Genomic DNA, 14,474 nt, shown 5'->3' with positions numbered 1-14,474 from the left:
CCAGTGCTCAATGGCTGATACAGTGAAGTCTGGTTTGTACATCCCATACCTGATGATACTGTTTCTCCCAGCATTGTCTTGCAGCGCTTACAAATTACTCTGGTATTTTCCTTTGATTTCTGTAGGACAAAGAAACGTCATTTAAATATCACTCAGTTATTCTGAAAAAAAAGGAATGTATAATTTTAACATACTCTCCAGAGTAGACAGTGAACTTTGTACTTGTTTCTGTTCTTTTATGTTTATATACACACAGATTTGCATTCACTACTTCAGCTTTCTACACTTCAACTGGCTTGCAAATTTCATACTAGTTTTAAATTCTGACAATATATACTGACCACACACCACAACCTGTAATAGCTAACAAGAGAATCTTCTCATATTGAGTGACCGGATGATAAAATGACAAGGTAAATTCGATTTGTATATGGGCAAAATAAGGCACATGAAAAGAAGCATTCCAAAATATATACAGTATATACACATATACAAAATAAGTATTTGTATATATACAATATATATAAACAGAAAAGGAATTGACAAAGAATAACAATAACTGTCAGAGGTGCAAAACAGTTTCCATATGTGGCAAGAAATGGTAGAAAGCATGAAAGAAAAATAAGAGGTATCATTGAGATATATAAAATCACGAATGTTTTGGAAAAGCTGGAGAGGAAAAAAAAACATTTACTCTCACAGCTCATGCTATGAAATATTAACCTGGTTTATATCAAAGAAAAGGAAGTTATTTCTCACACAATGTATAATATAGTTTGGTACTCACTACGGGGAAGTATTTTTCATATTAAAAATATAAATAAATTCAAAAAGTCTTCAGAAACTCAGGGGAATCAATGTTCATCAAGAGCTTATTAAAAACAAAAAATGTGGATAACAACATCTAGTTCAAGAAGTCTCTACACTGCCCAAAACATCACTAAATACTTGCCTTACTCTTATGCATCCATTACCGCCCATTGAAAAAGTTCTCATTTCTGGATGAACCTGTGATCTGCTCTAGTAGCACTCCTACTAATTCCAGTGTTAATATTTAAATTCACTATCTGTATAAAGATACAAGTAAGCGCAACTCCTATTTTAATCCGAAGCCTAAACTCCAGAACTGACTCTGTGTGGGCTTATTAACCTCAGTGTAGCACAGTACAGCCCTGGTCTGGAAGCAGTATGTATATACAACCACAATGATGCTCCTGAGTTAATAAACCCTTCTGGAGCTAGAAATCCTCAGAATGGAATAAGAAGAAACCTAAATTGGATTTTACACATGGTCTTTGTACAACCACAATTATAATTAATTGTTCATACAGTGTACAGTGAATAAAAATATCCATGCATAATTAAACAACTGCTGTTCTATTGGCTTGGTTTATAAGCCCAAACAAGTCACTAACAACTTGAGAAATCATATTGCAGCACATGTCTACAAAAATAATATATAAATTTAGCATAAATTTAGCATAAATAAACTACTTGAGGGAAAAAACCTCCAAATTTATCTTTTTCTGTAACCTTTGTAAAAGATGGCGACAATTCCCATGGATTCCAACTGGAGCGAACACACATGCGCTCTTTGGGGAGCACAGTTTTTCTTCATCACCACTACCATACTCCTTAGTATTCAAATTTTAAAATGTATGATGATGGTGTGTCAGACTGATGTCCAGAACAAAAAGTGGTGCTCTGTGGCCTACCATATCACAAAATTATTTAAAAAAAAAAAAAAAAAAAAGAAAGAAAAAAAAGAAAAAAAGAGCAGCATGAAGTAAATCCAAACAGCCCTAGCTATGTCAGGTACACTTTTTGTCTTACAAAGGTAAGTTTTGAGGTATGTCCATTACAGGTTGTCTTCAGAACCTGGATTGTGGACTTTCAGACTACACAGGTTTCCAAGCACAATTATCGCAACCAAAATAACTCTTTATCAATTGATTTATTCTAATTGAGGTGCCCTGAAGGACAAGTGGTCTGTGATTAGACGAGTAATGAAAGAGATTATAGACGAGTCAAACATGCTGGGCCAATTTTTTCAGTTACTCTACAGAAAAGCGTAAGTACTTCCTGCTGCAATGATAGAGAAGGAGTAAACAAGGGGGAGAGAGGAGCTATACACATCAGTCTGGATCATTAAGTAGGCTGTGCTTAGTCTAACAATCTGCACTAAAATACAGCCAAATGCCAAATCATATATTCAGGAACAACAGGAAAAACAAAGCCAGTGATGATAAAATAAAGGAATAAATAGTGGAAGATAGCAAAAATCAAAAGAATTTAGATGATGGTAGCTAATCAAACCAAAACTACTAATGAGATGCTACAAAGAAGGGGCAAATATGACCTCTGAATGCATGAACGACTGAATAGTTGACACAAACAAACAGAAAAATATAACATCTTCAGAATTAGTGAGATGATTACTGCAAAAACGGATCTATAAAGCATGTTAAAAATTTGGGAAATGGTTTGGAAAACTGCTACAAAAATATTTTCTAGAAAGTAAATACACCTCAGAGATAAAAAGAGATTCACAATCGCAACTCTTAGTGTGCTTAATTTAATAAGAAGGCAGCAAGAGTCAGGATAATTAACCACTGAAACAGCTTACCAAAGAACGTGATAAAGCTTCCATCATTTACAGTACTAAATCAATACTGAACATCTTTCTCGAACCTATAGCTCAGACAGAACTGATGGAATTGATGCTGAAAATACCTAACAGAGTTCACTGATCTGTACTACGCAAATAGTAAAATTAACAGAGAGGACCACTCTAGCTCCACAAAAACCAGAAGGCATCCCACATGGAATCTGAACTTATGATCACAAAGTCCTGCTTGCTCCTCACAAACCAGGAATCAAACTAAAAGCTCCAGGGAGAGCCCAACAGGCTCTGTTAAAGCTTCAGAGAGCTGACTTGTTATGAGAGCCCCCTTGTTATGCAAATCAGAAAAAACATCTGGTACATATATACACAGTTATCCGCTTTCCCAGTTCCTACCTTGCTACTTCTCTCAAACATATACAGTAAAATTACTTGCATAATGTGAAGAGTGAGGGTAAGTAGATAGGGTTTTGTGAAAAACAGTATTTGAGGTTGGAACAAATATTGCACAGTGCAAGTATATAACATACAGTACTTCCTTGAAAGCTATAACTTGAATGTTTTTTTCTGACTACAGTTACAGGTGCTAGCTAAGAATTGTGCAGTATCATGCTTCAATGGAAAAAGCGATAGTTTTAGCTAGACTAATTAAATCAATATATCTATCTGACAACTTGCAGCTGCTGGCAATCTGCAGATGGAGGTGGATCACCAGCCTAATATTTTCTGTTTCTATTCCTAAGGATCCCTGATACGGTGTCACGGAAAATATTTTCCCCAAGAGATACTATTAGGATGCTGCAAGACCATGTGACATTTAAAAACTATGTTACACTGGAAGACTAATAGACGTGAAAAATATGTTTGCAATGGACGGATGCTGTCTTGGTCCCACTGGAGGCTGGAAAAGATTGTTTAAGCATCTTTGGTACATTCCTGCTACTATTTTGGTCATAGGCAAACACTTTCCAAAGAACTGCAATGCAATTAAAAAAGAACTTTCATACGGGGGCAGACTGCAACAATATTCTCTGAAATGAGAACATTTATGCCAATAGCAATCTATCTTGCCTGTAACTTTCTATTATTCGTATTATGGAAGAATTTTCCTTTTCAGTATGAGGGGTTTTTTTCCTTATTAGTCCAGTTTCTGCTGGATGTTACAGTTTTGCTCATTTGCTTGGCAACTGAGCGATGCTGGAAATAAGCAAACACAGAAATGAGAATTCATTGCAACTGCGGAAGATGTAGAAAGACATTTCACACAAGGAAAGAATCCTTAACTTCAATGCAAGCTTAAGGAATCAAACATGAAAATTCATGACACTAAACTACTATTGTATGCCTTTGACAGAAAATAGCCTCCTCTTTCATTCAAAAGTTCTGCTGTTGTCCTGGTTTGACCCACATCTCAGTAGCATCTTTCTCCCACATCCTTTTATCATGTTTCTGCCTCAAAAACAACCCTTTTCTGGCAAACATTCTCTTTGATTGATTGAAAATGTGTGTTGGGAGAACTGCTCCCCTGCCTTTGGGCTGCAGTATGGACTCCATGCACCCTGCCTCTTCCCATCTTCGTTTCCATTGTTCTAGATCTCTTTTGAGACTACCAAAATGTGAGATAATTCATTTTGGGGACCTCTGGCAGAAAGCATTTTCCTCTTGGAAATTTGGAATCTTCTGCCCGGCCTCCTTCTTAAGGATAGTTAGAAGATGTAACTATAACCGCCACAGAGTTAATCCAAATTAATCTGTTTATCCCATGATGATATCCTTTCAGGGTATCAGTTCTTATTTTTCCCTCCTCATATTCTGCTTTTCAAAGAAAAATGGAACAAGAAACCAAAGGGACCACAGCTGCAAGACTTGCAGATACTGTAGAGCAGAACTGCTCCCCAAGCAGATAGCTCGCTTGGATCCATTGCGCCGGCAACCGTTGAACTGCGAGAATCCCAGTGATTTAACTGGGGATAATACAAATCCATAATGACGATAAGTAGCAGGCAGGAATCAGGGTCTCTTGTGTTCCTTCTCAACACATTATAAGTTTCATGTTGGAAATCTGTACATAGCAAGTCATCAGCTGTTATAGACACAAGTTGCCAAGGCAGCAATGGTTCCCATTAATTGTCAAATGATTTCAGTAATTAGGTTTAATCCATGGCATTGGAAGAAACGATGGTATCTGCAGGCCCAGCCTTTGTCAGCACAAATACAGACAGTAGTAGATTAACAGAAAAGGCTTTATGGAAATGTAGGCTTTAGTGAACTTAGTTCCTGGATGTTCTTCTAGTAGAAGAAAAGATTACTGCTTGAACTTTTATACAAGTGCTAGATTTCCAAGGTGAGTAAAGCACTGAATTTTCTTTCTTCATGGGTTTTATCCCACCATCAGTATGCCTACAAATGGTCTTTTTCCTGGGCAACAACAAATTTCGATGTTTCTAAGCCAAATGATAGCCTTCTTCCTAGAGGCTCATCTGATGGGTGAATCCCCTCCTGCAACACCTCAGAAACATCAACATGAAGAGTTATAACCTGGGGTGGCAAGTCCCTTTCACTAGACAGAGCAGTCAAACAAACTCAATTTCCTTACTATATTCTAAGACTGTAAAACAGCCACATCTGAACCCAAAACAATTTTAATTTTTCCAAATATTTCTAAAGCTAAAAAAAAAGAAAGGAAAAAAAAAAAAAAAATCACACCTTCCTTTGATCATACTTGTGGTTATGCATCCAGTCATTGAATAAGAAGAAAAAGCATTCTTACTCCAGTTTCCTCCTCATTCTTCACTTCACTACCCTTTGACAAACATCTAACCCTTTACAGTTATTATCTTACTAAATGTTGATATCCTTCACTCAGGATATTTTTTTGGGGGAAACATTTGGGTTTAGAACTACACAATTACAGTTTCTAATTCAGTTTACAGGAAGAAGTTCTGCTTGTATATCTAGGTCAATATCAAGACCATGGTGCATGCTTTAGAAAATGTAAGTCACAGCTTAGAATATTTTCTGGCTTCTGTACAACTGAATGTCAACAACTCCCCATGACCTTCAAAACAGCTCTGTAATACATACAAGTTAAATAAACCAGCTGCAAAAAAGTGTTTCACAACGAAAAAACGTCTAAATACGTTTACTTAAGAAATATTCACACAAAATACTTTACCAAATTGGAGCCACTCTGAGAAGTACAGTGTTCAGTCTCTGAGCAGCACATGGGAGACTCAGGCATATGTAATTCATTTCCTGAATTCAACAGAAAAAAAGTGTCTCCAAGAAAACAGTCATCATGCTGAGGGTGCAAAGTGCTTCTGGCAAAGGGGTTAGGGTGACAACACCATTCTTCAACTAAAGCACTCCAGTTTTCACTTGGTAGAGGAAGAACTCTGAGAAATTTCCTAAGAGGGAAAAAGAAAAAATATTTCAATATATCATATTCTTTTCTAAGACACTAAAAGAGCGCTTAGACTCCTTACAAAATTGCAGGGGGCAGGGAGGAAGTATGGCATTTTCCCAAATTGAAGCGCTTGACTTTCCTCGCAGTTAAAGGCACTTTCTTCGGATGAATTCTGAGGAAACAATGGCTGAGTGTTTCCTGCCAAGTCTGTGATGAAGCATTTCCCAAGGGTGAATCTCCAAAGATTATAAGACAGAACTTGGCATAATCCTGTCATGAAACGAATCACATAGCAAAAATAAAACAGTTCTACCCAGTCATGAAAAAAAATACAACAATGAGCATTTTGCAATTATATTTATTATTACTTCTTGTACAGTCCCCTTGCACCAAATGTTGCTATAAAAACAACAGAAACAGAAAGCTGAAAGCTGTCACTGCAAGAGAGAGCACGGCCTTTGAAGCCCCTCAAAGTCAGGTAACAGACTTTGAAAAAGTGAAATCCTGACAAAAATACCACAGTATATCTTCATTTAAAAGGGAAAAAAAAAGAAAAAAAAAAAAAAAGGATGATGCAATCTTGATTTAGATTCAAATTCAACTTTCAGAAGTCACATACAAAAAAACCCAAATCCTTTTCTCCTGGGCAGCTGTAAGGACTAAGGAGGCTACTCCACGCAATACAAGACTTTTCTTTCATTACCAGTGCTGTTTTTAACTTATTTTCTTTGGTTACACACAGTGCCAGAGGATTTTATAAGCCAAGGTTTGGAATCACTGCTTCAAGTTGTAAAATATACTCTTAGAGCTAGAATATATACATGTGGCTATAAATACCAGCTCAGTCATTATGAGTGAGTGGTCCATACTTTCCTGTCTACAGTTCCTGTAGCCATTCTGTGGTCCCACCACATGTGTTTTTCTTGAGAATGTAGAAGTACTGATGGATACTGTCCACATATTTACACTTCTTTTAACATGTGTTTTCTAGAAAACTACTGCACTGGGAAGAAATTCAGCCCCTTTACCAAAATAAAGGGCAAGGGTTGTAACAGTTTGCACCTCTGCAACAGTTTTCGAGATGTACTGTTTGTTGCAGAGCTGTGCTTTCTGCTCTGCCTAGTTTCCTTGAATGCTTTCCTTTTGTTCTTGTTTCCCTTTTGTTATTTCTTCCACTGTTGCCTGAAACCTTTGCGTAGTTTCTTGATTCTACTCCTTACTTAAAGTTGCAAATGCAACTTTGCTTATGGTGCTACTTCACAAATACCCACACAGCCGCTAAGCCAACAGTTAAGACACGCTGCCTTTCTTGCACTTCATAGACTATTCTTTTCTGAAAATGCCAGTTCTTCCCATTATAGTTTCTTGTGCCTTTGGTATTGTTGGGTGGGTGAAAGTAAAATCTTTTATGAAAACTTCCTTCTTTCTAGCTCAACAATACATTTTAAACTGTGCTTGCCCCACCTTCAGATTAAAGTTGGAATAATTTGTCCTCGGACCCAGCTTTACCATAACTAAATAAGATCACCTCTCGGCACTACCCATCACTGTCTTCATATATTGCCCGAGATACAACCACAGTTCTGCCATGGTGGCACCTTAATTCTGTCATTGGCCTAATGACTGATTATTCGTCAGCCTTTTACAATTAGTTCCAATGCCTGGGCTCACGCTGAAGAAAGGAAGTCTTCATTCCCATGTATCGCTCTTTACGCTACAGCAACAAAAGGCTGGTATTGCTCAGCAATGTTTTTTCAAGTGTTACATACCGGGGAAAAAAAAAAAAAAAAAAGACAGCAATCACCTTAAGCTGCAGACTAATGCTGTCCAGTTTCACTACATTACCCTTTCTTTACCCTCAAGGTTTAGAGCATCAAGATCTTGAATCGTTGCCCAACAAAAGCTGTTGCTCCAACCATTAGGACTTTCCTAAACAGACTCCTCCTAACTTTGAGCTATGCAGAAAATGTAGCATTTCCACTATATTTTAGGCTTTTGTCATTCATAGGCAGGAAGCCATATTCTGAATCACTACAACTGGAAAAATTTAACAGTAATACAAATGTAGCTTTCCAGAAAAACAAAATAAAAAGAAACTTGAAGTTAACTGGGTACTGACTAATTTGAGTCTGCTAAATACAGTGACAAAACCTAGCTAACAGGGGGACTTATAGCTCCAAACTTGCTGCTAATAACAACCGAGTTTCTTCTACTTTAAAGTAGCCACCTAGACTGCCTTCACAGTCAGAGCACGACAAACAGTCCTTAGGTTGGGACATTTAAGAGAAACTTTCTCATTCTGAAAGTGTCTAATATAGTCAGGCTGAATCTCCTGGAGATACTTCTCTGCCTCCAAACAGAGGCCTAGGTAACTAACTTAATTTTAAAAAGCTAGAAGTTAGGCACTAGTCTAAAAGAGCCGTGCCATAAGGGTGTAATTCTTAGGTGGGCTGCCATGATAAGTTAACTATTTGACCGTAGAGATCCTTATAAAACTGGACTAAGAAAAAGAATCTCTAACACCACTACTATCAAATATCCAAGAACCCAGTTATATCATCCTAACTACTGAAAATTCAAAAACCTGGAAATAAAATGGACTTTAGACTTTCAAACATATAACCCTTCTGTTCAGTAGTCAGTCTTCCTTACTTACTAACTAAAATATCTTGGGACAGCCCAGCTTCACAGTTAATTGTCATGCTTAAAGTTATTTATGTAGGAAATGTGTAATTAGAAGATTTCCCCTGCCACCATTTTTGGCAATAGAATACTTACATAGTACAAATTCTTAACATTTGGACTAAGGAAAAGGTTTACTGCTTAACAGCCAATTTATGAAATTTACTTTTCCCAACATTCAGCCTTTTAGAATTTCTTCATGACAGAAATAAAGCCCTAAAGAATTATTTTATATTTGAGCTACACTTAGCCTACATAGACGGAGAGAAAGAAAAAAGAAAGTATCCCAAATTCTTTGCAGCTCTTAAATCATGGAAGAAAAAAAAAAAATCTAATCACTTCCTCTAATGTGGGTAATGTGAGTGTAATGGAGAAGAGTCAGAGAGCAAAACCCTAACCTCTGAAGAGCTGTCAGATTCATGGAAGGAAACAGACTAAGCCAGGGGATTTCAGAAAATGTATAGAGTTCATTTTCTTGCATCAAGGAAGGATCACTGATATTTAAACCATTCCTACCATATTTCTCTAATTTAATCTTCAAAATCATGGCTTCCTATGCAGTCTCTAACAGTAAAAAATAAGCTTTAGAACAGGGTTGACACTTGCTTTTTTTTTTTTTTTTTAAATTTTAACCTAAATTCCTCTTGCTTCAACTGATGACTACTGCCACCTTCTTTGCAGCAACTTCTTACATATTGGAAGAGCTTACATCTTCTCCACAGCCTTATCTAAACTAAATCCTATTTATTTCAATTTCTTCTCAAAGGTATAATTTTCTAGATCTCAGGCTTTTCTTATTAGAGACCCTTCCCTAGTAATTCACACTGTAATGAATTCCCCCTCACATATTTCTGTAACTTCCCTGCAATCCCACCACCTGTGCTGCCGTTGTCATACTCACTCTCCCTGGAGAGGCCAACACGTGAATCCTGTAGCTAAAAGTACTGACTACGCTACTGTCTTCCTTTTGGAAGTGCTGGAACAGAAGGTGTTGGATACACTGGTAGCTCCACTCTCCTACCCTTGTCTTAATCAGTATCTTTTTAGTGATAACATTTGAGGGACTCAGCAGTTCCCTGCGAGGAGAAATGCCAAGCAAAGAGCCATGAACATGCCTTCTTTTTCCTTTCTCAGAAATTTTGACTGCGTCACATTGTTGGATGCAGAACCAAAAGATGTAAACTCCATGCATATGAATTTGATGCACTGAAATTCAGGAAAACGCCTACTCAGAGATGAAAATATAGAAAAGCCGTATCTTTTCAAAACAAATGTTACTGACTAGAAATTAGAAGTTTCATTACTCCACAAATGTATCAAAATAAGAGTTATTACTAGACTTTCCGATGAGACATTTCAGAAGAGAAAGCCAGGAAATCCTCATTCAGTTACACTCAAGCCAGACATAAATCTGTATGTATGACAAGAAAGTAACAGGAGTTTACAGACTATATCACGTTTGTATTACCATTCTGAGTATCAGAAGTGACACAGATCATAAAAGGCTGCAAATACATCTCTAATGATTCTTACATATCCAGCTGAAGCTGTCAAAATTGTTCATCAGAAGAACCGGAAAATGCAGCAGCTTTTTATTACAATTCTCATTCACTCTGCAGATTTTGTAAGAAACAGAGATAAGGCCGAGTCATATAGCTAAGAAACAGCTCCTCTGTTTCCTGAATTCAGCATCCCTGAACTATGTGGAGGCTGGCTTCGCTTAACAGATAGAGCAGATAGAATGTTCACTTAACATCCCTATCCTGAGCAGCCACTCTATAGCTACAGCACGATGACTGAAGGGAATTTATAAGTGACTGAGCAGAACTGAAGAGGATCCCTGAAGTGCAGAGGAAGAAAGAATTCTAGGCTCAAATTTTCAATTTTATTCCCTTCAACATAGCAGAGATGTCAGCTACTAACACACTATGAGTATTTTTTAAATCAATGAAAACTATGAACATCTGCAATATTTCCAGGACAAAATGTTACGGCCTTTTGTCTGTGTGGCAAAACCAGAAGTTGCTATGATGAGTGCAAACAGATTCTGTATGAATAAAAAGCACAGATCTCAAAGCAGAAATTTTACACATAGGGAGGTCCAGTTACAAGAGGAAACGTCTTGCTCAAAGCATAGCAGACAAGCAGGAAAAGAATCCAGATTTCCCAGCTTCCAGGGCAATACACCAAACTCCCTTTGTAAGGTACTTTTACTTTCCAGCCAGAATGAAATCAAGAAGTAAATGAATAAACAGTGAAAAACTGTTTCAGGTAATTTTGGTCACCCAATGTGCTTCAAGTGTTCTCTGCTATCAATGTCAAATAAATACCTTTTACCTGTCTCTCCAAGTACACAAAAATAAGAAAATAAAATAAGAATACCAATCACTATGGCATTTATCGCTACAAACACAAAACAGTGCAGTACTCACCGGTCTTTTACTATGACGTCACCACAGGATTGACAGTAAAAGACATAATTCTTCTGGGGTTTCAGGCTTTCCCTCAAAGTAAAAAACAAATCTATAGATAGAAGAAGACATATTAATCTTCAAAATTGTGTAAAAGTTTCTGTTACTTGTACAGAAAAATCCTGCCAAATACCTCAAACAAACAAACAAACAGATGATAAGAATCTAACAAACAAAGCAAAATGCTGACATTTTAAACACAATCTTGATTTATTTACCTATAGAAGCAAGTATTAGAATTTAGTTTTAGGAGAAACTCGCCATCTCCACCTTATGCCCTATATTGCTGAGCAAGAATTGTATACATAAACAATTATTTTAAAGGTGCAAATCCTCTTCACAGGGGGAGCTGAGATATTGGTATCATTAGGGAGATTGTATAAATTAAAATTCAATGCCACCCTTTTGTAATGATATTTCTGCTAATCAGTGCCTCTGCAATATGAAAGTACATCCCAATATGTAACAAAAATAGTCCAGGCTGGGGGGGGCCCACTAGTTTTAAATTTTCAGGCAGGTAAGATACCAGCCACTGTGGTACTCACTCAAGGAACAGATAGTGAGCAATACCCTCTGCAGGCCAGCAAAGCAAAAACAGTCTAACAAAAGCCAGCTCAGGCAACTTTTCCAAATTAAAGGAGCTATAAAAGCCTCCACAAATTATCAAATAACATTAGGTGGAAGAAAAGTAAAACTGCAAGCCTAGCTCTATGTGCGAATATGTTTTGCACTGCCCACTTCCTCAAACTGAAGAATCAAAGTATATTCTCAGCACTGGCATTCAGCATTTAAGATTTAGGTTGCAACCACAAATGAAAAGTACTTTAAAAGAGTTTCATATAAGAGACAACTAGTTTTGCATACTAATATAAAACATTAAAGTCTAACTAAGGTTATCCAATATATACGTTGATTACCATCTGGTTTTTCACTGGTACAACTTTCAAAGGTAAATTTTTAAAACTTCATCTTTGATCTTTTGAAGCGTGCCTCACTAATAAGACACACTAAATAATTTTTGTATAATTGAATTGTCAAAGCACATGCATAATTACAGGTCAACATACAGAAGCAACCTCAGCATATCACAAAATCAACAGAGCATTCCTGCGTGCTTCTGGTGCTGAAACCATTATTGTACATCACATATTTTATAGGTCATTTCTGCTTTAAAAAAATCAGAATGACAATGTTGTGTTATTTAATACATCTGTCTCTCATCCTATTAAATGAATCTAAACGCATTGAGCTTAGATGCTAGAATGAAAGAAAGCACCAGCTTTCTACTTACGCAGTCACATCCTAGACCTGAACTAGCAGCATGAAATAAAGAAGGGAACTTTGCAGATATTACCTGCAACGTTAACCCCTGCAAACTTAGGCTGTCAGAACAAGCCCCAACACAAAATCACAGTCCTTTATGGCTAAGTGGTCAGCGACAACCTCAGTGCAATAGCCTGGATGAATCACGTTACCGCATTTTCAGCTACCAAGCACGAAATAGGAGGATAAGAAAATAACTTTAAAGTAATAAGGGAAACCACGGGGGAGGAACAGAGAGCAGTTCTCAAACTCCTCCACAAAATACCCACTGAGCAACCATGCTTCCCTTTCATTACGCCACTTTTTGCACTTTCGATTTTTAAAGCTGACAATTTTATTAGATTTTATCATTTCCTGTTTAAACCTTCAGCCCAGAGCTCTTTAGAGAGCCTTTTAGGGAAAGCGACAGCACCTGCACAACGCAAGGCGCGAACTCCAGCTGGCTGGGGGGGGGGGGGGGCCTGGGGGTAGGGGGGTGTTGTCCTGCAGAATCGACACGTTAAACTCTCCGCTTGCACGTCACTTAAAGCAGCTCGGTTTCAGCTAACCCTAAGCAGAGCCGCCTTTCCCACGCGAGGGCCGGCCCTCCCCCGCCCAGCGCCGAACGGGCGGCAACGCGGGCCCCGCCCCGGCCTTACCGGCGCTGGGCGGCGGGCGGCGCAGGCGCATGCGCAGGTGCAGGCCGTCGCCGGGGAGGCGGTGCAGGCCGCGGCAGGAGGACGGGGCCAGCCTGACCTCTGCCGGCAGCGCCGCCGCCTCGCAGCCCCCGCCGCCGCTGCTCACTTCCAGGCGGTCCGCGGCCACCGAGACGTCCACCGGAGAGCTCGGGAGGTCCGCCTGGCTGGGGACGCAAAGCAACGGGTTTACCTCAGAAAGGCGGTGTCAGGGCGAGCTGCCGCTTTACACATGGAGACCACAGAGGGCGGGGCAGCACCGGAGCGGGGCCGCGGCTCGCATCGAAGCTCAGAGGCGGGGGAAGCCGCGATGCGGAGGGAGCGCGGGACGCCTCGCGGGCAGCCCGCGGCCGCCTTGTAGCTCCCCCGCGGCCCAGTCGCGCCCCGGTTCCCGCGGGGCAAACCGGGGTCTCCCGTGGGGAAGAGGAGCAATCGAGGGAAATAAACCACCGCTCTCATGAAGCATTTATTTGCAGAGTAACTCAGGCTTGGCCGAGCGGCACAAGAAGGGAAGGGAAGGGCAGGGGGAGGCCCCGCTACATAACCCGGGTTCCCCCTCCCCGTTTGAGGCCAAGGACGCTAAAACCCAGACCCGCCGCCCGAGCGCCTCCCCCGCCGGCACCAGCCGCTCCGCACGGCCCGAGCGGCGGGAGGCAGGCAGCGCCCCCGCACTACCGGATAACCAGCAAGGCGCTCTGCGTTCCCCGCCTGATCTCCAGCAGAAACCCTCCCGCCATGCTGGGACTGGGACGGCGCCGGCGGCCCGCCCAGGAAGCGATCGCTCTTCCGGCCGGCGCAGGCGGGGTGCGGCCGCCCGCCACAGCGCCCCCTACAGCTCGGCGCCGGCGACGCCCCGGGTGGCAGCGGCGGGAGGGCGCACCGCGGGGGTGCCGCCGGCCCCCCCTCTCGCCCTGCGGTCGGCTGTGGGGTCGGGCCTGGGTGGCCAGGGCTGGGTCCCGTCGAGTCCCGAAGCCCCGAGGTCGAGGCCTGCACAATCTGCTCGGGCAGCGCTCCAGGTCTCGGCTGGCCTCACAGTGTTTTCTTATGTCCAGCCTGAACCTCTTGCGTGACAATACCTGCCTGACGTCTCCTGTCCTCCTGCCGCACCACTGCTGTGAGGAGCCTGGGTCTGTCTTCTCTGACATCTCCCTACAGGCACTGGGGGCTGTGGCTGGGCACCCACTGCAGAGGCCATCTCACCTCACAGTGCTCCAGCCCCAGCGGTCCTGGTGGTGTCCATCAAACTCTGTCCTGTTTACATATGCCTTCCCTCCAAGGGGCACGGGGCAAAAAGT

The 14,474-nt window shown here is 40.7% G+C and overlaps 1 protein-coding gene across 1 annotated transcript in view; it reads right to left on the bottom strand.

The window, feature by feature from the left end:
• The window catches only part of UBE3D (ubiquitin protein ligase E3D), a 59,842-nt gene extending 45,926 nt beyond the window's left edge, over window positions 1-13,916 (bottom strand). The window contains exons 1-5 of the mRNA XM_086460464.1: window positions 13,855-13,916; window positions 13,144-13,346; window positions 11,144-11,234; window positions 5,799-6,030; window positions 50-119 (exon numbers count right to left, since the gene is read on the bottom strand). Of these exons, the coding sequence (XP_086316590.1) occupies window positions 50-119; window positions 5,799-6,030; window positions 11,144-11,234; window positions 13,144-13,346; window positions 13,855-13,916 (658 nt within the window). The remainder of the gene's footprint in view (window positions 1-49; window positions 120-5,798; window positions 6,031-11,143; window positions 11,235-13,143; window positions 13,347-13,854) is intronic.
• Window positions 13,917-14,474: the final 558 nt, after the last annotated feature.

This window comes from Leptosomus discolor, chromosome 2 (genome assembly GCF_034619465.1).
Source record: "Leptosomus discolor isolate bLepDis1 chromosome 2, bLepDis1.hap2, whole genome shotgun sequence".
Lineage (NCBI taxonomy): Eukaryota > Metazoa > Chordata > Aves > Leptosomiformes > Leptosomidae > Leptosomus > Leptosomus discolor.
Note: the sequence above shows the minus strand (reverse complement) of the source record. Positions and strands in the feature narration are given on the sequence as shown.